Source organism: Psittacula echo, assembly GCF_963264785.1.
Source record: "Psittacula echo genome assembly, chromosome: 4".
Taxonomy (NCBI): domain Eukaryota; kingdom Metazoa; phylum Chordata; class Aves; order Psittaciformes; family Psittacidae; genus Psittacula; species Psittacula echo.
The window spans coordinates 66,338,020-66,363,906 of NC_137738.1; the positions used below are offsets into that span (position 1 = coordinate 66,338,020).

The window sequence follows — 25,887 nt, forward strand, 5'->3', positions numbered from 1 at the left end:
GGAAAGATAGAAAAAAGAATGAATTTTACGGGAGAAGTATGTGTGCTTGCTCGGTGATTTAGTATCTGCAGATCAAAGATGGTACCTCACACCACTACTTCTGTGATGGCTATGCAATGGTGGCAACAACACCTGGGAATATAATTGAAGTAAATATCACAGCATGTAACAAGCAATAACTATGATTTATTGTCCCTGGTTTGGAAGACTATCTGTCCAAAGAGCTCCTCAGTTGAATGAATGCCAAACATCCAGAAAGAAATTTGGAAGAGGTCAGTGTATATTTACCAAGCTATTTGTAGTCAACAGCTGCATGTGGAGAGGAGAAAAAAACCAAATAATCAAGCATTATGATCTGAGGATCAACAGCCCCACCAAGATACAGGCCTGATTGAACCCTGCTAAGTGGCAGTAGAGGAGAACAGATGGCTTTCGGTGGACTTCAGAAGAGGACAGTACTGGAGATAGCATAATAAAATATTTCTTCATTAGAGAGAAACAGTAATCTGACACACAAATGCTGTCTTCCCCTGAAAAAACTTTACATTTTCAGTGATATTTGAAAGACATTGGTAAGCCTTCATTTTTGGTTTGGGTATTATTTTAGGATCCCCCAAACACCCCTATCCGCTCAAATCAACACTAATTGAAGTTTTTTATGAAAGCTGCCATATAGTGGAAGAGGTTAAATCTACTTATGGATGGATAAATAAACTCTCACCAGTTGTTTATTTACAATATTATTTTTATTTGTATTTCAGATGCTTGCTTATTTATATGTCTTTATTTATTTATTATGGGGGTCTCTTTGTTTAGTTATTTTGATAGATAAGCTTCAGGTGATTTTTGATGCTTCACCTAACATAACGTGTTACTGACCTGCTGGAATTATGGTTTACTGCTTGGTGAATATCACAGGCATATTTTGTTAAAATGGGTCCTAGCCTGTAATAGGAAACATTCCTTTCTGGTTCCGTAAGGTTACAGTTGATCTACAGGTTTGTATTTCACAGCCAAAGCAGCAAGTAGTGCATTAACTTTTACAAATGAAAATTATCAGACTGTCATACCAATATTCAAATCTAAATTATAGTGCTACACATTACTGTCTCTGTGATGATACTTGAGGGAAAAATTGTCACACTGAGATTGCACCATGTAGATCACAGATCAGATGGCCACACTCTTCATACATGGTATGGCTTTCAGAACAACAGACTAAATTGCAGTGTGTAAGTTAGTAACAAAAAAAACCAACCAAACAAAAAAAACCAACCCAAAACCAAAAACCAAACAAAAAAAAAAAATCTATCAGGCAGTATCAAAGCAATCACTGTCAACTGAGTCTGATTTTAATAGACTGTCAAACTAAACCCTTAATTGAATTTAAATACTTGTTTAAAAATGAAATAAGTCACTAAATAGGAAATTGAGGTATGGTCATGAATAAGAGTTCTGGCAGTCTCTGTTTTCCACAGGTTAAAAGAGCAACTACAAAATCTAAAATGCGTGTGCAACTTTCTTCTGGTACTGTATTGCTTTAAAAAGATACAGTACAAACCAGTCTTATGCAAATTATTGTAACTTTTAATATTGTTTTCATAAACTTTTAAATACATGCCACTTTTCTTCTTTTGAACTGAAGGATGAAATATGAACACAAGCAGAACTGTCACTAAGAGCTGAAGAGAATTAAGGTAGTGATCCTATCTCTTCTAATGTGATGTATATTACACTGCTGGGACACATTCAGACTAACAAAATATGTGTAAGTTTATATATACAGATCTTACAACTTACAGCTGAAATAGCTCTAAAGTCTCACAGTAAAGTCAAAACAATTTAATGGTCAAATTATCAGTGTCTACTTCTAAAATGAGAAGCTATCTTTGATCATAGGCATGCTACTTACTCCACATCACCCAGCTTCCTCCTCCCTCCCTGAAGTAAGAGAATCCATTGTTCTACACTACTGGACTTCTGATTCAGTAGTATCAATCTTTAGATGCCAAACCAATTTAACAATGAGCTAATGTTTAAAATCCCCATAAAAGAAAATCAATTTTCTGAACAAGCATAATCTGAAAGATGACCATATTAAATATTCAAAATAAATGAAGTGACATTGTCCATATTTTAATACAGAGGAGCAATTTAATATGGAGAGATGATAAACTGACAAACAGGAAAAACAGATATAAACATTGTATTTAAATTACTTCCAAGTCTATCCTTATTCATTTGTACTTTAAAGAATAACTGCCTTGCACAAGCCACAGACAAGGATGCAACAGATTGATAAATTAGAGTTAATCATAACCAAGTACATAGCAGACTACAATAAACCTCTATTCCTCTGCTCCATGTTATAAATAGTAGAAAAAGCACAAGGAAAACTAAGGGGAAAGAATGCATTTCTTTATGACCTTATTTGAAAGATAAACTCCTTGGGGAAATACAATTTATTCAGATTATCAAGACCCTGCTGTGCAAATCTACAGTCTGGGAGCACACTACAGAGATCAAACAATATTTACTTTATTCTGTTGGGTATAAAAGCTTTTAATGAATGCATAATTAAGACAGAAATAGTATATACAGCTTTAGAATTCCACTGCCAAGCCAAGCCATTAATATCTGAAGTATCATACCCAGTTGTAACTCCACCTGCTTCCTATTATATTACAACACTATTATAAATCAAGGTATTAAGTGACTAGTCCTGCTGCTGTAACAGAGAAGACACTATTTTCACTTTTCCTAAAAGGGGTTCAGCCTCTTTAAAGCAAAAGAGGAAGTGTGAGGTCTCTGGGACAGGGACATGATTACTCAAAATCCTTAAGCAGCACCTAGCACAACAGCGTCTTGGTCTTCAAGGTTCTCTTCTATGTTAAATACTCTGAACCAGCTGCACCATTCAGAACGAGCCTTGACATAAATCATAGCAAAGACTATCTAAATAGATAAAGGTACTGTGCCAAATGAAAAATTGTAGTGACAATTTTTCCCCTGGCAACAAAAGGGATCAACATAATTTTACAAGAAAAGAAAGCTGGTTCTGTTGGTTCTAGCTCTTCCTTTCTATATCAAGGATCCAGTTCTGCAAAACCTCACATATTTACATAAGAACTAACAGATTGTGCACATACTAAAGAGCACAGCAGCAGACATATATAGTTCATACTAAGCATAAGCACAAATCCTTCAAACCCCATACTGTAGATCTAACTCGAAATTTGCCTCCGCTAAATACCAAAGACTTCCAGTTGAACCATGAAAAAATATTTTGTGGAAGCCTGGTCACAGTGGAACAGCTGGGTCAGAATTTTGCAATGAATAAACCCACATTTACATTTATTACTAGATCAATGCAGACTGTAGGTGTATTTACAGGCACAGTGAAGAATGTCTTTTTAAATGACTTATTTTATGAAATTAAATTTTTCTGGTAGATCACTGCTTTCTCAACACTTTCTACGATTCCTGCTTTTGTTTGCTGCTTAAAGCATGAAAAGTTATTTCGCACCCATGCCATTACTTCAAAGTAGATCTGGGGCTAAGTACAAAAGCAACAAATCAAAACATTTCAGCCCTATTACTTTTCTTTCTCCTTTTAATTAATTTATCTTCTCACTTACTGTTTCCCTGTACCTGCTTAGTTTCCAGGTTCAACCTGCTGGCTGGTGCTAGCAAGCCCCCTCTTTGAAGGCATGGAAGAAGCCTGAGACCTTCACAGTAGAAAGACATGACATTCTCAGATTGCTCATGTGATGAGACATCTGTGTGGCTTCCAAAAATTAAAGTGAAACACACCATAAGCAGATATACAAACATAAAACCTAAAAAGTAAACATTTTCTAGAATCTCACATAGATTAATCTAAGTTATTAAATAGTACAAATATTTTCAAATGGCAATCTAGTTAAGTATTGTAAGTGACCCTGGTTATACATGCCTATTATATATCGCATAAATGATTATGTGTGTTATGGAAAGAAATATAATAACGAAATATGAAGACTATACAGTTAAAACTTGATGGTACTATTGGAACAGCCACAGGTAGGGTGCTGCAGAGTTTTCAATAGCCGATTTCTCTTGCTAAACAGAGGCTGCTGTGGGAATGTTTTTTAATTTGGTTTATTATTTTAATTTATTTTTTTTTTAACTGCTCCTAGCACAGAAACTCCCCAAATGAAAAGCTTCACATCTCATTGGGCTTCACATCTTGCCAGGTATTCCTGGCAAGATAACTGCAGCTATCAGTATTACTTGTCAAGTAAAAAGACAAGGATGAAACAGAACATTGAGATCACCTAACCCCTCACCTGGCCTTTTTTACACCATTTCAGACTGTCGAAACCCAAAGGGACGGTTTTATCAGATTTATCAATGTTTACACATTTTGCCAATTCTGAAAGCCTGTCTTTTCTTTAAACATGAGGAATGGCATAATCCTGCATTCTATAGTCCAGCAGAAATCACAGAATATTGGTACCTAGTCTTTACAGATATTTTATCACTTTATATTTTTGCAAATTCTTCAGTTACTACAGTGCTTAGGGAAAGCTGAGAGCTACTTGGCTAATCCATCAACCACCTGTAATCTTCCATATTCCATATTCACTTTTTGGTTTTGCTAATATTATCACATCAAGAAAGAGCAAGTTTTGTCCTTTAGAAACCCAAAGTTCACATCATAGCAGTTACAAAACTATAGACAAGAATAATAAAGAAAAATAAGACTGTACAATACTGTTTCTTCCAATTCTTTTTCAGACTCTAGTAACAGTTTAAGGCCGTGAGAATACAGGAGTGGAAGCCTATTCCTTTGCTATACTGGATAAGCTCATCAAATCATCTTCATCATAAATCAAGAAAGATCCATCTTAAAACACTTTTCTTGCTCCAAACACTACTACAAGAAGGTTCATCTGATTCTGAGACTCCATCTCCTAATTTCCAGCTTAATTTACACATTAATTTATATGCATTTGCTCCTGTGCCAATGCTATCTTTTAGTTTTAAAAGCACTGTCTTCCTCCCTGCTCCCTCCTCATCCCTCCCCTAGTATTTATTCCCTTGATATATTTATAGAAAACAACCATATTCTTCCTCAGCCCTCATTTTCCTAGGCTAAACAAGCCAAGCTCTTTTAAGCTACTCATGTAAAAGAGGCCTTCCTGATCATCTTATCTGCCCTTTTCTATACCTCTCTCAGTCTGACTTAATTTTTTCTTCTGCATGGACAAAATCTTCACAGTGCTCTTATTTTTTAGCAGTACCTTGTACAGCAGTATTAATATTTCTTTACCTTTATAAATTACCTTTCATGAAATATCCTAGACTCAAACTGCCTTTTTCTTGATAGTATCATGTTAGTAGCTCAAAGCTACCATATGATTTAATGCATGACAATTCTTGGTAAACTTGGTCATCAAGTGAAACACATTACTAAGAATGAGACTGATAGGAAAAGACCATTGCTCTTCCACATCAAAAATATTCAGAATGGGAGTTGCTCGGTATGAGTTGCTGTCACTTGAAGAACTTCTATTGCCACCCCATCATCAGCCTCTAGAAAAAGAAATAGTCTGGACATTCTCGGTAATGACTTCTTTAAACTTTGCAGCTAAAAATTCGCATCCCATTCTAGCTGCACAGTTCATAATCCATTCCACAGCTAAGCAAGATTTTGCCTGCACTACTGTGGGCTAAATCATAGTGACAAAACCTGAAGGCTGGAAGTCTGTTTCTGTTTTGCTGCTTAGTATTCACTTTGGAGCCCTGGCAGGCCAGAGAAAGACAATACCACTTTCAAATGCAGAAGCATGGAAAAAAACCTAGACCAAAGGCCTGGGATCCAAACAAAAAGCCCAGAGAAAACAACTGTACGGGAATGTAGCAACAGAGCTAGAATCACAATCCAGAGAAAACTAGGTGTTTGATAGATCTTCCAACTGCTCTGCTTAAATGTAAATGAATAATGACAAAGACCGATAATAGCATGATGATGATGATGGCTTGGCTTCGCGAACGAAAATTTGGGAAGGGCATTACCACACTCACTACAAGCATGATGACTAACGGCAAGTGGAATAGGCAAAACTGATTGGAGAAAAGCTGCATAGGCAATCAGGAAGATTCCACACGAGACTGTCATCTCCTGGATCAAGCTCGAGCGACCAAAGGCCTGAACCGCCCTGAGGCATGGTTGGACCTGCAGCTTCCAGTGCACCTTGTCACCTGCCTTTTCGACCCTTGCCTGTTGCTACAGGGCTTTGCAAGTGTGAGTAAACCCTTCTAGCCTGCGCAATGGATTTTTTTAGGTAGGGCGCAGCATGCGCAGAACTGACCCCACCCTTTACACCTGAGGTTTATCTGCCACAGCCTAGATATCTAGGACGGTGACAGCAAAGTCCTCAGGTTGTAGGTTTTGTAAGAGTGTCCTTCTCTTAGATGGAAAACCTTCCAAGGCTAGACGAGCTCCATCAGCCCCGGTTTGAAGTTAGGAGTTTTCCTTCTCCTATGAGGAAGGCATGTCTTTGCTAACGAAGATTTGGAAAGGGTTTTACCCTTGCATTCTGAACAAGACTGTCATCTCCTGGGTCAATCTCAAGCGACCAATGACGCAATAGCATGATAGTCACTAACTAAAAAAGGAAGTCAACACTCAATGTTACACTAAAGAACAAACAGCATATTCCCAAATTATCAGCACACTAATGTTAACACTGTAGGTATAAATAAAAACAGAGGAAGTGGTTGTGTGTAAAGAATATATAATATGATTCACACAACTCTTTCATAATCTTTTTATGACATTTATTTCTGGAACATTGCAACGATCCATACACGTGCTCTGTAATAAACCCAGCAAGGGACCACTTTTCTTGAAAACCTGTTTCTGCTTTAGAGCCACAAGTAACAGCTTGTCACCAAATGCTTAAGGATTACAAAGCTAATAGGCACATCTGAAAACTGGAAAAGGGTAACTGTAGTAAGCCAGACATCTAATATCACCAGAGAATTAAACAAACTATCTAAAATGTATGGAATTATGAGTTAATTAACACAGACAAATTCAAATCTCAAATGTATGCTAAACAACCCAAAGCAACAAAACTTTCTCATAATTTTAAGGCATTATGTGATACTGTACAGAAAGGCCGAATTCAGTGCAGTTTTGCCTGCAGAGTTTACAGAAGGCTCTTCAAAAGCAGTGGAGTAACAAGTTATGAGAGTGACAGAATATAACCATTGTCTGGCTTTCCTGGCAAAGTGGTCATAAATGGCAGCATCAGTTCTCTGAGGAAAAAAAAAGGCTTAGAAAATGCACACCAAGTACTGTCCAATAAAAGAAACAACCCCGCCTTGCTGCTTCAACATTGCATTTTTAAGCTGTGGCTCAAATACTGGTCCCAGTTCTGAAGTTCACACTTAAAAGCTACGAAAATATTATAGGCAGGAAAAACAACTTTGCAAGATTCAAGGTACTCAACTTAGGTTTTTGAAGAAAGACTGTTGGAGAGTTTGATCTTCAGCAAAGATATTTATAAAATAGAGAGAATATATAAAAGCAAAAAAAATCTGGCCAAATTTTCAGAAAATGGTTTTTGCCTCATGAATGTAGCATCAAAGTTATCCTGGCCGCTGAACTAGGAGGTACAGGGCTGTTTGCATTGCCTTTGTGTGATTATGAACATTTTGCAACTCTGCAGTAAAACAAAAACATTTACTGCACTGAAAACTATTTTATTTTTTTTTTGCCAACTGTCTGTATAGTAAAGGAGGATATATTTGCACAATTTGATATCTGAGGTTACATGCTTTCACATTCCCTCTGAAGAGCAAGACTTGTTACAGCTGCAGGAAAATAGGAGGGGAATCAGCAGTTTCAAACAGGGTACAAGAACCTGATTGTAAGTATGTGAATGTTAAAAAGGCAACATTTCTATCTTATTTGGAAAATTCTTCATTTCCGCCGGTATCTCTATGTTCCTGCAATATCTGACCTCAATTCAAAAATCACCAAGAAATTTTTTGCTCACAGCACTAAAGCAAAGCAAATTCTTATTTTACATAGAAAAAAGGAGAGGAAGAGTAATTTCCCATGATGCAGAAGATAGAAAAAACCTTGAGTGCTTGGAACCCAGTCCAGTGGTCTAGCTCTCAGTTAGAGATTTCTGTTTCTTCTTCACCACACCCCCAACTTTAACACAATTCATTTATACAGCTCAACATATCAGCAAAATGTCTGTAACATGTTTTGTGTAAGCATTATTTCTCAGTAAAATAAAACGCTCTACAACACTCTGTCCTAAATTTATGCAGTGAAAAGAACATCTCTCCCTTCCCTGACTAGGAGCTGTGCTGATTAGTAGGTTTACTACATAATAATCAGAACTGATTTCAGGAAGTAAACAGGATAAAAATGCATAGTAGTAGTCGACATAGAGAAAGTAAAGTAAAAAAACGTAAAGTATTCTGGAAATACCACTGAATTAAAAAAAAAAAAAAAATCCACTATATGTGAGGATCAAGGGGGATTTGCTTCTACACTAAATATTGTTAGGGATTCACTTATCCCTCTCAGTCAAAAATTATTATAAATATAACTCTCAAATGCAGAAAACCTAGAAAGACCAAAGCCCAAATGTAAAAAGCGGACATTGGTTCAATGTCCAGTTCGACATTTCTTACATCTGATCTTCAATGGTGCCAAACAAGTCACAAGTCTTCCCAAAACTAACACATGTGAATGTTCACACTGCTGAAGATGCCAAGTATCAAGAAAGCATAAGCCTTCAAAGATCATGCTGACTTTTATTCATTTAGTGTCTAGCAGCTCTTACCAAGAAGAAAAAAATAATTCCCCTGCACCTGAAATCTCAAACAGCTAACAGTCAGGACTCCTTTTACAGCCTACAGTCAAGATTCCTTTCGCTTTATGACCAAGGCTTCCTTGGTCCATGCCCCCCATGGCCCAAAAAATACAGAAGAGAAAAATACTTAATCAATGCATTGCATATTTAAGAGACATAACCAAACGACAAAATTTTCTCTGCCTTCAAGATTCCACCTTGAAGACACCACCTTTAAAAGCAGAATAGATCATTGCAGGCACAATTTCTAAGTGTTCACAACTATAGACATATGCCAGTATCTCAAAATCACGAAGTATATGAAGGGACCTTCTTCTGTATCCCCCTTTAAAGACAATGAGAATGAAGCCAGACACCCTTTAACAAAAAATTGGACGGGCACTTAGAGGAGGGATATAGCTCAGCTACTTCAAAAGGAATGTATTTCTGCAGCTAATTTAACAAGAACAGTCACTGTTTTTTAAAAATGAACCAGAGCTTACTGAAAAAATCTTTAGCCAATGCTTATTCCATGCAATGTTATAAAAATCAGTGTAGTTTTTTAAAATTATTTTTAAATACAAATTTTAATAAATGCTACTGAAACATCCAAATTTCAAAGATTTTAACCACACAGCTAAAAGCAAAACACTGACAACAGCTTATCACAGGTTACATATATCTAATGTTGCTTCTTTTACCCCCACTCTGAAATATTCGCCACACACACTGGTAATTTTTGCTGCTACTTTTATTCCTTTTCAAGAAGTTCCAATAGTCTGTTCAACTTTTGGTCTAGGGCTGAATGATGGTATACGAGTCCAGAACTTGATTAGGACTTTTTACCAGTGGTGTGGAATACACGTGCAAGTTCAGACTCACAACAGTATCTAGGTAGTCAAATACTTTCAAGTATTTAGTTATAGCAAACACTCAGTATCAGTCTCTGGGTGTCCTTGACATCACCATTGTATACAAATACTTCCTGCATACTTCAGTGGCCTATGAAGATGGTAATGCTGCAAATATGAGTAAAAATATTGTGAGGCATGCAAAAACAAAATATAAGCACACAAACACGGATTTCATGCCTGGTGTGTGACGTTGGGCTTGTACCCCTAGCTTTTTCCATGTCTACACTACTCCATTTCAAGTCAGTGGGAATTCCTATCCCTCTGTATTTTGGTGGCTAAACATACCTGAGGTTACTATAGTACTTTCCCCATGAAAAACAGGTGAGCTTAGATGCTATGGAAATTCCAGGCCTTTTGCATATATAATTAGAACACATGTGGCTTACAGTAAACAAGGAGAAAATACTGAAATTGAATTTAGAAAGAACCTCCTTTGAGTGGGTTTGGCAACTTTCACAACAAAGGTGATATTGCAAAGCAAGTTCAGATGAAATATTACTACCCCTCTAATCCAGAGGGACATGACAGTTCCTATAAGCATTACTGTAGAGAAAAATCCATGCATTACCAGCTCAGTTCCCACTGAACCACAAATAAAAGTCCTGGTTTCAGTCATCCAGGATCCAACGCCACCTTATGCAGCTAAACATACTCTGTGGCAGATATCACAAATTCTGTAAGACACTGTTGAAACAGATGAGAAATATAGCAGCAACTTCCTCCAAATTAATAAACAGCTGTTTAGAATAGATTACACAGGAAAACGAGTGAATAAAGTTGCAAATATTATTCAGTTTGGCATAACACACAGGACATTATTGATGGTTAATAAAGTTGTTGATACCACTAATCTTTAGGTTTGTACCTTTTAATTTTTAGAATTAGTGACATGAATGAGGCCAATTTATAACTTTGAAAACTCTGATTACATATTGGCTGAAGATTCAGTAAGACAGCATATATACATTTATATTCATTTGCAGTTCAAGGCCTATTCAATACCCTAGACAGAAATGAAGATTTTGCTTTTAGTAGAATTAATCTACATCACAATTCTAAAGCAAGATACTGGCTCCCTGGCAAAGTCTACTCTGATGCAGTTGTGCAAACAAAACACTGATGATGGAATGTGCAAAAATGCTGGTTTTACTTACTGCTGCTAGAGATCTACTGGAAAACATGAACAGCCTTACACAGAATTAGCTTCCTTCTTTGTGCTCCCCTACAAACTGAAATGGTTCTCTATTAAGTACTGAAATAGTACTTAACAGTAGTTACAACTAGATGTACTTCCATTTCTTATACTATTTATATATATTTTGGGCTTTCATTACAAATCTTCACACTGAGCTTGCGCATTGTGCTACTTAAGGTGGTTGTGAGCAGTTCAGATAGGTGAATCAAATAGTAATGATTACTGAAAAACTTAACATATATCAGGGTGGGTGGGGAAACAAATACATAGATTATCAAATTCAGACTTTTTGCCTTTAACAGAAGACAGTCTATGGGAAAGTCTAAATTGCAAACACTGCCAAACTGGGGATATATAAACTTTGATCCCTAACCAAGTTTTGAAAGTACAGTCTCATCTATTAAACTGACTGTAAAATTAAAATAAAATTTACTCGATCTTTTTAATAGCTTTTAAAGATGGAGCAGAGAAAGTCATTCACTATTTTCCTCAGTTTAATATTTCAAGTACCGAGTTGCCTCTCAAATTCCATCAAATAACACATTTTCTCATTCATTTTCTTAAGAAAGATTCTCCTCCTGCTTAACATTTCCAACCTGAAATTGATTCTCATGAAAATAATAATATGTTTAAAATACAAAGTATAGAGGAGGTAACTTCACAATTGTAAGGAAATTTTTTAAAAAAAAGTTTATTTTGGCTATGCCAACAAGATGGACAATAAACTCCCTACCACAGTAATACTTATGAGATAAAATCAGATTGCAACTCACTTCAGGCCCAGTGTTCTCTTCAGGTTCACAGGTTACAAATGATTTATAGTCACTGCATGGTACTTAACATTCTGGCTTTTCCCACATTGGTAAATACTTTATAGCCAAAGCATTTACATGTTTCAGAAATACCTTTGCTAAAATGGCTTAACACAACTAGAACTGCTTTAGATCAAAGCAGATTTAAATAAAATGTCCCTCTGCTTCTTTACAGGACGTAAAAAAATAAAAATGTTCTGTATTATCTGGTGCCTGTATTCCTGTTCTTTCACATTAGAGCTGTAAGTCTCCTCTTTCAGGTCACGTCTTCCACATAAAAGTGCTAAACTAATGCCGCTTAATGACAAATTAATGTCCATGAATAAAAAATACACCTCTAATAGCATAGAGTAATTTGCCATTACAACATCATCATTGGACATGCCCCTGGTTTAATACGATGTATTTAATTCATAACTTAATGAGTGATATATAAAAAGAGAGAGATGAACCCTGCAATTACATTTATGTGAGTCTGTCACCTTATTTGTAAAACCTTAGAGTCATTTACATTCAAATTAGAACAAATGAGTGATTTCACAAAGTGCAGTGATAAATGACCATTGCTGCACAAGACAGAACTGTATTTCCTGTGAAAACATTAACAGTTTCCTATTATTTGTTAAAAATTACAATGCATATTGCCCAGTGTTGTGTGAATAATGACTTTTTTACTGATTAGGTCAGAAGACTAATACGGAGTAAAAATAAATAATTTTTCTTTTCATTTTTTCTGATTTTTCCCTTGAATTTATCTGCTCAAACTGTTACGGACTCACAGTGCCACCTGCTGCCTACTCCTGGGGAGGAAGGACTCGACTGCCTCATTTCAAGTCCTGTTCAGCCTTCGGCCTTTTGGGTTTCATCTCTTGCAATCAAACAAATTTTCCTGCCAGACTGCTAATGGGGCATGTCACTGAGGACATCAGCGGTTAAGGAGGGCTGTACTACCCAATTACAAATACTGCCGTTTCTGGGGTTCATGCATCTAAACTACCTCAATTAGTAAGGGGAATTAAAAGCCAAAGACATTGGGGGGCAGGAGGGACAGAGGAACATAAAACATTAGTATTGATCAGATGGTAATAAAACCAAAGAAGAATTTTGTGCACTAAGCATTCTGGGATTCATCAGCCTCTGTTTACAGCTTTATAAAAATCCTAGAAAGATTCAAGGCAGGAATCTTTCAAGGGCTCAGGGACAGAAAAGGTTAGGTAAGGAAGGCCATATTGGCTAGAAAGACAACATGAGAAGAGCAGGGAGGGAAACAGGGAAGCAATCCCGCTTCTTTGTTCCTATTTAGAAACACACACTATAAGCTGCTCTCCCTTCCTGACAGAAACTGCAAAGAGAAGGAGATGTAGCAGAATCTACCTCTTCCCAGCTTCTGATCCCTCCTATGATTCATGCAGAAGACCAGCAATGTGTATCCATACAAATAGCTAGGCAGCTTGGAAGCTTCAGTCTTGCCAGCAACAGTAAACTTCGATACTCTAGTATCATTCTTCACACATCCATCAGCAGTTCTAATTCAGTTTTATCAATTATTACTTCATTACGAAAAGCAGAACACACACACACAAGGTCAGCAAGTTCCTCACGATAGTTGCACCACTTTAAGAGTTAACACCACAGGAGCAGAATATCCACTATCACATTGCAGCTAAATAGCAGCAAGTGGGTTACAGTAAGAATGGGATTCAAGGTGATGGGGTTTATATTTTTTACCCTCCTCATTGGCACCAACTGAAAAAATGGAGAAAACCCCCATCATTTTTTTCTTAAGTGACACTCTAAGTTGAAATCCTCAGTACTGCATTCATGTTATATATATATATATATATATATATATATAAACCTGTATCTCTGTAATTTAGCGTATCTGTATGTTAAAGAGAGGAAATAAATTCCTGAAGTTGTTTTTGAGCTTTGTACAAAAACTTTTCTAATGTCTGTCAATGGCTCAATGACTCAACAGCTGACAAAACATGCTCCTTCAAAAATCAGCAGGCTAGCACGGCAACAACTGACTGGCTGCACGGAACTCAAAACCAGTAAAATGCAAGATGACACTATTTCTGTCTACTTTGTATTCTTAGTAGGGGAACGTCCCTCTTTCCACCATGGGATAAAGTTGGTAGACTCAAGTTTGATAGTGGTGGCTTTATAAAACACTAGTCTAATTCTGGAGGAGTGGAGGGCTGGAGAGTGCGTATGTGTGTACTTCGATTAGAAACTCAGTATTAGTTAAAAAAAGGCAAGCCTTGGTTGCTACATGACCTTTAGATTTTTTTTCCAGCAGTTTAATTTGCTCTATATTAAAAACCCAGGAGCTAAAATCCCAACTGAGCTGGGGCTTCTAGCAATGCAAAGGTGATGCTCTCAATCTCAGGTGTAAGAATTAATTCATCTCTGAAAGAGTGCATCTTAGTGAAAGTCGGGACTGTGTTGTTGGCACTAAATGGAGATGTTGCATTAAAAAAAAATTAATAGCTTTGAAGCTCTGTAAACCATAAACGCTCCTTTTAAATCCACAGGCAGGTTCATTTGTAGCTTTTTCCTTTTAAAATCAGTAACATATTTCAATCTATAAACACATTCAAATAGTTTAAAATTAGTAAAAGAAAAGATCCGGATCATTAGGTATTCATGCACCATAAAAATTCTTGTTTTATAAGCCTAAATTGACCATTACAGTAGAAGGTTAAAAAATCAAATGCCCCTACCCAAGACAATTTGCCTGCTTCACTTATTACCAAGAATTATTCCAGGAGGTTTTATTTTATCATTTGAGAGTTGATTAATTTTTGCATTCCAAGGCTGATCCTGCTGTCTGCTTCTGTATACAAGAATCCAGAGCATACAGTACAGAGGTGGCTCCAAGAAAATTCTAATTGACTGCTGCTATAGAGTGCTGGATTTTTTTCAAGCTCATTTTAATCACTCACCCAAAAATATTCTTTTCATCTTAAATTAGCCCTCTTTAAAGACACTACAACTGACACCAGTAGCAAGAGGCAGCTATACCTGTGGCTGTGTTCTACCTACTCTAAAAGGTAATACAGTACATTTATGATTTAGCAGGGAACTTAATGCAGTTAAAATTAACAGGAAAATTGGCATCAAACTTTCAGCTTCCCCTGACACAAAAACATTTATGATCCCCAGAGCAATTTTTAACAATCAGGGGAACTTTAATGGCAATCAGGGTTGCTGCTTGTGTCTACTATACTTGCTGCTCCTAGCTACTGTGAGAATAGGAAATGAATTCCAGCACTGAGTACAAGGGCAGCCAGCTAACACCCCTTGTAATAAGGCTGCATTTAAAATATGCAACTGTCCAAACAATTAATATAAATTATATCCCAGACACTGTCCAACATGTGAATTTAATTTGTTTTTCACAAATTGTGCCTGACTTATCAGCAGAAAGTTATAGGGGTAAATGCTAACAATCCTGCAATGTCCTGCCTCTTAGAAACGAGTGCATTGCTTTGGCCAGTTCTGCAGCTTTAAACCCCTCAGCTCACACCAGTCACCCTATTACCTTGAACGTAACTCAGGTTGTATACAGAACTCCACTGAAAACAATAATACTGGATTTTAGAGAACACGGAAAAATCACCTAGCTTTAAGATTTCAAACATGTACATTCTTAGTCCCAGATCCCTGAATGCCAGTGAAAATCAGCCTTTGGTTTTAAAATCTGATTATTAAAGCCACACTCACACAATATTGAGTTGATGTTGATCACTAGAAGGTAATTCCATTGAAAACACATATTCTCAATAGCCTTCCCTCCTTATTAAGACTCTGACTGTTGAAATAATTTGCAGTTTGTGTCTCTCTTTGATACTGAATACAAAAACAGCTGAGGAAATAGACAAAACTTCTTACGTCTACAGTCAGTTATATAACTCAGACATATTTATGAAACAAATATTTCTATGTTCTGAATAAATCTTTTAACACATTTCTTCTCTTGCATAAGAATAAAGTTGTCATGTACCCTTCAGAAAAACATTAAGCGCAAAATAGGTCATCAACAATCAACAATAATCAACATCCAAACTACCTCAATTTAAGCCCATTCTTGGATCTCCATCACATTCAACATCTTCAACTAGCTTTCCCCTGCCCTTTCAATGTCCAAATAGTAGGACAGTTACAGTCTACTGGAACTCTAAAGGCTAAAACTTCTTTCAAAAAGGAAACAAGACATTCTGATAACCTGTTCCAATTATATTTCAAAATCTACCTGTTGGCTGCAGCTGTCTGCATTAGCCTCCTTTGAAAAACCTCAGCCAAAACTGACAAACAGTCTGAGCTGGAAGAGGAACTAAGAAAAAAAGAGTTTTAGAGAATTGGATCTGCACTCTGCAGGCAAATGCTGTGCGCAATCACAGACCTTAGTGCAATTCAAGACACATAAAACTCAAGTCTTCAGCTTAACTTTTCCACACCTATGTAGCAGCAATGCAGCTAAGAACAATCACACTGTCTTACTGTTTGTTTAGGTTGAGACAGATGTATGAGATTTCAAGCCTTATTTCAATGTTTAAAGTACCTGAGAGTTATGCAGATGACATGATCAGAGAGAGTCATGAATACGTATGCATCTCAAGCAAAATACATCAGCATGCTTCAAAAAAAGTTCCCCTCTACAAATGAAGCTAAAAGCAAGCTCTCCCCAAACAGCAGAGGCTGGAGAGTAAGCATAATTCAAGATACGACACTGCTGAAGCAAGGAAGGAAGTCTGCAAAACACAAAGCTGGAATTTAGACCTAAAGTAAGGAATGCTTGGGCATTTCTCGTGTTGGCAAGTAGAGAAAATATGATCTACAATTGTTTTAAAATAAAAACCAGTAAATTTTCAAGCCAAAATGAGGAGTTTTCCAGTGAGAAAATGGAATCAACATCAGATGCTACAGAACATTTAATAATCTGAAGTTTATAGATGATAAAATGCATTTAATAAATTAGCAGTGTTGTCAGAAACCTCCATTGCATCCTGCTATCATAAACATCTTAGAAATCAATATTACTTAATTGGGGTGGGAAGAAAGAATATTCCTTCTCTTTTTTTCTGTCTTTACTTTGATCAAAAACTCTTCATAAAAATAAAAATAGTGATGCAAATTATTTGTTACTGACATTTTATTGAGTGCTCTAAGCTGGTTGGTCTATAAGGAATAGAACCTGTCTTACAGTCAAAATAACAACTTGTTCTTTCTGAGACAACTGAGATGAAAGCCCTTAAAGATCAGTGAATATGAAAGGCAGCATTGGCTGGAAATGAATCTGCTCCAGTGCACTGCAAATCACCTTCAACAATTAGACACTTCAACCACCATCTTCAATGGATTAGATCAGTGCAATCTACTTTGGAACCTCACAGACTACAAATATGTCTTCAAATTGATATGCGTATGAGCTGTACCAACTGCATTTGCAGCAAAAAAAAAAAAAGTCTTACTGAAATCTATAGAATAATTACAGGCCCCAAATAAAAGTAGCAAGAAAAGATGAAACTGTCTTGAGCTGCAAGAAACTGACAAGCTGGAACATCTAGTGAAAGAGAAGAGCTGGAACAAGCTCTAACAATACGAGCAGCACTATTTTATGGGAAAAGCCTGGTCCTAAACAATCCTAACACATTTAAAATTGTGTCATCATTATGCAACAATAATAAATAACAGCTAGATTCCAGATACTGATACCTGAACAACTCAAAACTGCAAGAAAGAAATGAACTAGTACAGTAAATGAAGAACTCTGCAGCACTCAGATTCATCAGAAAGAAGAGAAAGGGCAAACATTATTCTCTTACTAGCATCTTTATCATAGCATGTGGGCTGACAAGACATTCCAGTTACCAACTGCAGGAAGCATTAAGTGACTTCAAGGGAAGCCTTCTTTAGCTACTTTGATATTCTTTTTAGATAGTACTAAAGTAAAGCTATAAACACTTTTTTAATTAACCAATAGGATGTAGAAAATGAACAGATATTTCATCTAATTAATTTGAACCCTGAAAGATATCACTGTCTTTATGTATGGTACCTTGTTGACCTCTGCTAAAAAAGCTTACACAACTATTCAGGGTTGAATTGCATGGACTGCAGCTTTGCAGAACAAGACATTAATTCTTACTGTGATCTACTTAGACTGCAAATCTGCCTTCAGATATGCCTTGTTGTGATGAATCTGGTATTATATTAAAAAATTAAAAATACTGCAAAAAGAGTAAAATGCAGTCTAGAGACTGATATGATGTAAGTTGCAGTTATCTCACAGATGTCCATGCAGATTTGATACCTTACAAAAAGACCCTGATTCAAAAATACTCTACAAAACTACCACTGCTCTGTCTCCCAATACATACTCTCCTTCTCATTCCCTACCTCCATCACCGTAAATCTGGACACTCGGTCTCACTTCACTCTTATACCAGCATAGCTCCAGTTACCCTATCTTGGCAGGCTACTTTGGAGTACAACAGAGCTCTTGCACATTATTTGAGTAATCATGTTGACTGTCACTTCCAGAGAATTTTTACTGTCCATTTGGCAGCAATGATTGCTCACCCTGTTTTTGTTGGGGTTTTCTGGGGGAGAAGGGGGGATGTGGTATGGTTTTGTGGTTGACTTTTTGTTTTGATTTGATTGCAGGTTTTGGGGGCTTTGTTTTCAGGGTTGGTTGGTTTGTTTTTGTTTGGTTGTTTGGTTGGTTTTGTTTTAAATTAATTAGTAGTCTGTTCCTAAATACTTGACTATGGCTTGCACATCATGGGCAAGATCCAAAGCACTGCTAATTCTACAGTTGTCTGTATTTCCACTGCAGTGATTTCAGGATTAGAAGTATTAAGGTGGTGCTAAAGGAAAATCTGCAAATACCAGAGGTTACTCAGCATAGGTCATGGCAGAAGATAGCAGAACAACTTAAGGTGGGCATATACCTGGTCCTTTCCTAGAACCCTCTCATGTCCCTACCTCACCAGCACTACAATACTCAGATTCTTCCCTACTCTTTAACACTTCTCCTAGCTTCTTTGCTGCAATGGTCTCTTTGGTTTAATTTCTGACAAAGACATTGCATGTAAGCAGCAGAGACATGCTCACACTGACTATTTAGGGGGGCACTAAATACACTGTATGACTATCAGTGTTAGGCTTGCATCTTCTTTCTCATTGCATCTTCTTTCTCATTGCATCTTCTTTCTCATTGCATCTTCTTTCTCATTGCATCTTCTTTCTCATTGCATCTTCTTTCTCATTGCATCTTCTTTCTCATTGCATCTTCTTTCTCTCCTCTTCCCACACCTGCCTGACAACTGGCCAAATGGTTTTGTGACTTTTTTGGCATCTCATATTCCATGTCTATTTTCTCAGAAAAATTAAATCCCTTCATGCATTCTTGAAAACAAACTGAAACAAATTGCCAGCTCCTTTAACTGTTTAATCAATTTATAATGCACACATTAATACCACCATACTGAACATGCATTTTGAAGGCTTCCCTAAGGCTGACACTCAAAGAACAGATTCTTTCTCCCTAAGACACAGAGCCTTCAAGTACATCCTGGAGCTTTTAACATGAGATCCTGCATGCCTAGGGTACTCAGTAGTTCAGTGTGCTGCCAAACACACTCAGACTGTTCAAAGGCGGTTATGTTGTTGGAAGGCAAGTGCATACAGAGAGGATTGTGCTGACATGCGCTTCCATGCCCAGCTGTTGCAAAGATACAGCCAAATGCACCTTATTTCAGAAACGATACTGAAAAATTACAATGGAAAGGAAACAGTTTTATAGAATTTCTATTGCCTTTTTTAAAAATAAGGATTTTCATAGATACACCTCAAAGCTATGCTGTTGCTACCATCATGAGCCATCTCTATACAAGCCAAGTGCAAAAAATTAGTTCGCTGGAGCCAGATTTTGTGCTTCATAATGACAGCCCTAATGTTGATAATATTATCAGAATTGGGGGGGGGGGGGCAGTATTTAAGCATAAGGTGCCATTGTAATAAGGCCTACCCCTTCTCTGATAGGTAGTGCCCTGGAACATGCATCAATATTCTGTTGTGAACATACATGATTGCTGTAGTGAAACATTAAACATTTGGTAAACTGAGGCAGAAGAAAGTAAATTCTCTGGTAAAGGAGAGAATCGAACTCCCATGTGCATGATCAGTGGACCATCCTTGTTTTCAGAACTCAAATGGACAAAATGGATGGGAAGAGAAAGCATCTACCAAAAACTGATCATCAAATTACATTCAAAATTCATGTCTCCTGAAATCCATTTACTGCCATTTAGGTTACACCAGGTATGGCACTAATACTCTCCTACAGAGATTAAACTTGAAACAAATGTTTACTAAACAGAAATGGCTGATAATAGGGCAAAGAAGCCTTACCTGAATGAGATAGTGAGAGCACAAACTGAGAAGCTCCAGCAGCTGCAAATGACTCCCAGCTGCTAGGACATCCTGTATCACCCCTGGTTCCAAGAGGATCTGTAAAGAAGAAAATGGGAGGTTGGCATGTAGAACTCAGAGTATGTGTAACAGGCCTTTGTTATTTCTGACATTTAAGTTAACATAAAAGAAGAGAAAGAATACCATTAAGCACATGGAGAAGTCTTTGCAGGATGGTGATGGAGTTCCCACCCTGCAAAATTCACCTGAATTACCCAAAGGATTTTTAAGCAGATGGTCCCGTTAGAGTCCATAAACCACATTAACAGCTACATTTTTTAAAAGTAAATGCCTGTTATTTATTTATAAAGGAGAATTTTCAAAATAACACAACCTCCTTTTGTTATCCATATACCTGGATGCTTCCATGTATACTGATGAATCAGGTCAACAGAATTGACTCAGAAGCTTCCACTATTAATATTATTCATGCTTGTAAAAATATATTTAGACTAGGAACACCCTTCCCATTCTGCATGGTGCCACTTCCTAATTTTCCTAACCACTGTGTTCATTTTACAGAGCAAGGTTGTGATAGCACAGAGCAAGCATACTACTGGGGAAGTGCCAGAAAGGGGTTCGAAACCAAGACCGATTATTCTGTCACTTGCTCGCATGAAACTCCTACTCATTTCAATTAAAATCACGCACAGGCAGCAGCCAGGATAATTGGGCCTCAGCGCCTGGTCTGCTGTCTCAAGGTCAGCTTGTTAGAGCATCCCTTTCAGGACACAAAAGTCAACTTCTTATCAGCAATCACATTACAAACTATCCAAACTAATATTATATTTAAATAGAAGTGGTGCAACATCAAAAAACCAGAAATGCATGAGAAAAATTAATTTTTCAAAGACACTCAGTTTATTCAGTTTTATCCTTGTTGTACTTTGCCTGGCAACATTGGTTTCACACCACATGAGGTCAGTCTCTCACTGCTCCACAGTAAAGCTTTTTTTTTTCAGCTCCTTTCTCTTCTGCCCACACAATTTGGTTTAATCTCATGTATCATTTATATGTCTTAAATGCAGTGGCATAGGGAGGATGGTAAACAAAAAGGAAGACACTGCATTGTTTGCAATTAGACTGTTTTTGAGAGAAATTAAAATAAAAAAACAACACAAGTACTCATTTCCTCAAGCAAAACCACAAAGTATCTTTAACATAATGTACGTATTAGAAACAAGCAAGAAAGGATTGATTCTTTTTTACATCAAGAACTCACTTACATTGAGTCCTGTCAGTATATGACATGTGTAAAGCTTGTGTAAATCACTATATATAGTCATACTAGGTTTTAAGTGAACATATATGTAATTTACATACTGTATAAAAGTTCTTTATCTAGTCAGAAAGACATGTAAGGATCTTAATGTAACTGAGAACCAGGGCCAGCACAATTTGAGTTTTTGGCTGGTGCTAATGAGGTTGCTACGCATGATGAGTGGCAGCTCAAATAGAAAGCTAGAAAGGATTTCAATTACAAAAATATCTCCAAGAGGTATACTGAAAAAAAGAGCAGCACTGTCAAATATTTTCAAGTGAGAATTCAAGGTCAGACTGATGAAACAAGCTGCTTTAGACCTTGCAGCATTTGTTATTCAGATATCATTTACACTAAGGAAGTTGTCATTCGATGTCATATTACTTACTAACTGCCGGCCACCAGCTTAGCATTGTCAAAGACACAACATGAAGAGAACCAGAACCCTAAGCAGATTACTACCTTGAAGGGACAGACAAACTATATTTAACTGTGATAATATTAATGTATTTTAAAGCTACACAAATCCATTTACAAATAATACCAGTAACATTATGAGATGAGAAGTAGGACAAGAGACAAGGAGGGTGACTGGTTACTAACTAGAGGTGTATTTGATTTGCACAAAGACAGCAAAAGAAGTTCATTTCAAGGTGACAGATGTTTCTTAGATGTTTTTCCATTTCTTACAGCTTTCCTATGCCCAGGCAATATTTTTTCTGCTTAGATAACATACCCACCTTTGTCTTTCCCAAGATAACTGAGAAAAGTCTACTTTGTCTCTTCCTAAGACTTTCCCTTAAATGGAGCGGAGTATTTATTCAATACTCATTTTGATACATGCAAAAATACTAATTCATTTATGTTTATGAATTAGTTCACCATCAGCAAACCGCATGCTGGGGAAACCCCCAAGAAAAAGAAAAATAAGTAAAGATGGAAGAAAATACTGCAAGCCTCTTTTCTATCGAAACTGGAGTAATTAACAATTATTCCAGAGCTCTTACTTCCCATACATTAATCAATTACTTGATATTTATTAATTACCAGCATAGCTGTTTATATGCTACATAGGCCAACCAGCTGAATTTTAACAGTAAACGCACATAAATACCACCATATTCACACAAGTACACACAGTGACTGACTCTCCTGTTTGTCTAACCCTCGAAGAAATAGCTCTGAGGTCTTCAGTATGATACTTACAGAAAATTAAGAAGAGGGAAAGCAAGATGTACTTTGGATTTGTACTTTAAAAATTCATCACAAATTGTTAATGTGTAAACTAGAGAGAGAAGCTTAATAATTTTCCCTACTCCATCCTTGACCCAAAGGTTACAAGGCATAATTATAAGGGCAGAAATAATAATATGAAACCATCAACTTCAGACAAACTTTGCAGTCTTCACCAGTGAAGGATGTGCTTTGTATGACACATGCACTCTTCAGACCAGTTTCTCTGCTAGATTTATATTAAAACCAATTAGTCGCAATTCAGGTATTGCACCTGGCTGCATGTTACAATCAGTCCTCTATTCAACCCTTATTTCTGAGGGTTAATTTTCATTATGCTCTCAGCTTTTCTCTGACTCATGAATGCTACCAAGAAAATCAGCTTAACACCTCCCTGCATGCAATGGGCAGGTCTTGCAGTTAGTCTGAGTAACTTACTTTCCCAAGCCACCAGGTCTGATAAGCTGTTTGTTTCCCAACTGATTTCCTTTGTCAAGCTATTTTTATCCTCCCTCACAATAACTGTGTTTTCAAACAGGAATTCTGTTCTTCAAGGCAGCCATTCTACCCCCCCATCTTCCCAAAACCCCTTCAGATAGCATGCGCTAAATCCACTTCACTCCCTCTTGTGGTCAAATCCGTAGACTAAGGGATAGAAAGGATGCAAAAATGCCTTAATTTGGTGTTTCTTTGCAACAGAATGCTGAGTTCACAAGAGCCAGAAAGTCAGATTAAACAATTTCTTACATTCACAGTTCTTAAACGTATTATTTAAATTTATCTGGAAATGCATCATTTATGCTTCTTTGATATATTGAGGAAAGCTGCACGATAAATGCAAGAACTAGAAACTTTCATAAATTAAACCTGAGTTTCTGAATCACAATTCTGAGGCAAAAATGGGAATTGTATAATGTGCCCCACGGTCAAAGGTCACAGATACACATGGCCCTGAAAACTCTCCCCTGTACATCTACCCTACAGTCAGCAGTTCTAAAACTGGAACCCATTCCTCCTTCCCCCAAGATTTCTCCCTTCCTTTCCCAACTCCCCCTGCATCCCCTCTAACCCAATACATCTTTGGGGTCTGGGTAAGCATGGAAAAGATTAACTGGGATCACATGTCTTGCCTCTCCAATCAGTTTTCTTTGGGAGACTTCCTGGAAAAACAGAGGAACTAGTAGCTATGACCTCTTGGGCCAGGAACAGTGTATGTGCCACTATCCTTCCTCAAGGACAACTACTCATGCCTCACCTTCACACTGCCCAGACTGAGATTTTTAATGCCTCTCGTCCTCCTACAGCCAACAAACCAGTATGGGCCAACAGAAAAATTGTAAGGTCATTGCAAAGAGGGCAGTAATGGACAAAAAAGAGTGAAACTTATGTGGCTGTCCCTCCCAACAAAGAAACTTACAGCCTGAGGGAAAAGGTAAAGTCCAGATTAACTATCACCTCTATGAAGTTTCATGAGTTTTCTATCTAGAAAAAACAATTAGATGATTTAATCTATTCCCTGTAAAATTGCAGGGCACTATATTTCATCCAGACACTTTTAAAGACACTAAGCTAAAGCTACTGTAGGCCCAAGGAGGATAAACTGTGTGCTCAAAGATGGAGTGATGGAGGAGGTACTTCTATCACCTTCATTACAGCTATTCATTTAAACACCTCTCTTTCCTTCTCAGCTGTTTGTGGGGCCATGGAATAAGTGAGGTGGTGGCACGATTCATATTATAAGTAAACTCGCATTATGCTATGACAGTAGGGAAATACGTAATGTCATGTCAGGAAGTTCTAGAAAGTAAACCCTATGGAATTTAACACAGAAAGAATAAAAATTAAAAAAAAAATTCTAAAATTCCTGCCAGTCTGATGCAAAAGAAAATTTCTTCCCGATTCCACTTGCGGTGATCAGCATTTCCAATGAGACAGGCATTTAAGAAAAGTACCACTTGTTTTTCCCTGCTGGAGACCATTCTGTGTGCTTCAGAGCAATCAAAAAAAACTTAACTTTTCTTTTAGAGTAGTTTAAACTGCATTTCACTGGCAATCAGAGCACTTCTGCCCGTCTCCCTGTTTATTCGGCTTCAGTGGAATCCTGAGTTCCTTGCACATTGAGAAGTGTTGCTTCAGAAAAGTGTGAGCAGGGGAAGAATGTTCTAGTCTGCTGCAGGCAACTGCCCAAAGCCCTGACTTATAATGTTTGATAGCACTTGTTACAAAATCCAGATGTCTCATTAGTTAATACCAGAAGGAATCCTGAAAAGTATTTCTCTGATACGTCATAATATTTTTCCAGAAAACTAAATGAAAATCTGTATTAAATGCACAGCATATAAATCATAGAATATCTTGAGTTCAAAAGCACCCTTAGGAATCATAGTCCAACTCAGTGCTCCTTGCAGGACTACCTAAAACTAAACCATACAGCTAAGAGCACTGTCCAGATACTCCCTGAACTAATAGGCTTAGTGCCATGACCACTTCCCTGGGGAGGCTGCCTCTCTGATTCTTTCTTTTCAGCTTTGATAATTCTGAATAATGTTATAACTTTAAGAAAACAACTTAATTTCTATTAATAAAGAAACACAATATTATGGTTTAGAAAAAGAGAGACCAGCCAGGACTTGGTCAGAACTTGGTCTTAAGCCCTAATAAAGCTGTTGGGTTGCTGTGTTTCTCTTAGAAAGTTATTTTTCCCAAAACAATTTCCTGTCTATGATATAACAAACAAAAGCAATTACTTGCTTTTGTAATGCATTTTGAGGTCCTCAAGTAAAATTCTAGCTAAATGCAAAATATTTCTATTACTACAAAGACATATGATAGAATATATAATTACAAAGAAGAAAAGTTCAAGTCCGCGAAACATTCCAGTATACACAGGACTCCAACTGTGTATTTGTATTTTTGTTGAATTAGGATCATTATCATCTACTGCAAATTAAATCCAGTGTTCTTGCACAATTCTTTCTTGAAACTATGACGCAGTGCCTGTCAGCTGATTTCAACGATGGTTAGCACTTAGATTTTGCATATGCATATGAGATCAGCATAAATTATGTAGTTTTTTGATGGACCTAAATTTGAGGAGGAATTCAAAAGCCTCATCTAAACTCAGAAG

The 25,887-nt window shown here is 37.0% G+C and overlaps 1 protein-coding gene across 1 annotated transcript in view; it reads right to left on the reverse strand.

Moving 5' to 3' along the window:
- The window catches only part of KLHL32 (kelch like family member 32), a gene marked incomplete at both ends in the record, with an annotated part of 93,651 nt that overhangs the window by 38,823 nt on the left and 28,941 nt on the right, over positions 1 to 25,887 (reverse strand). The window contains one exon of the mRNA XM_080616140.1: positions 20,207 to 20,305. Coding sequence (XP_080472266.1) covers positions 20,207 to 20,305 — 99 coding nt within the window. The remainder of the gene's footprint in view (positions 1 to 20,206; positions 20,306 to 25,887) is intronic.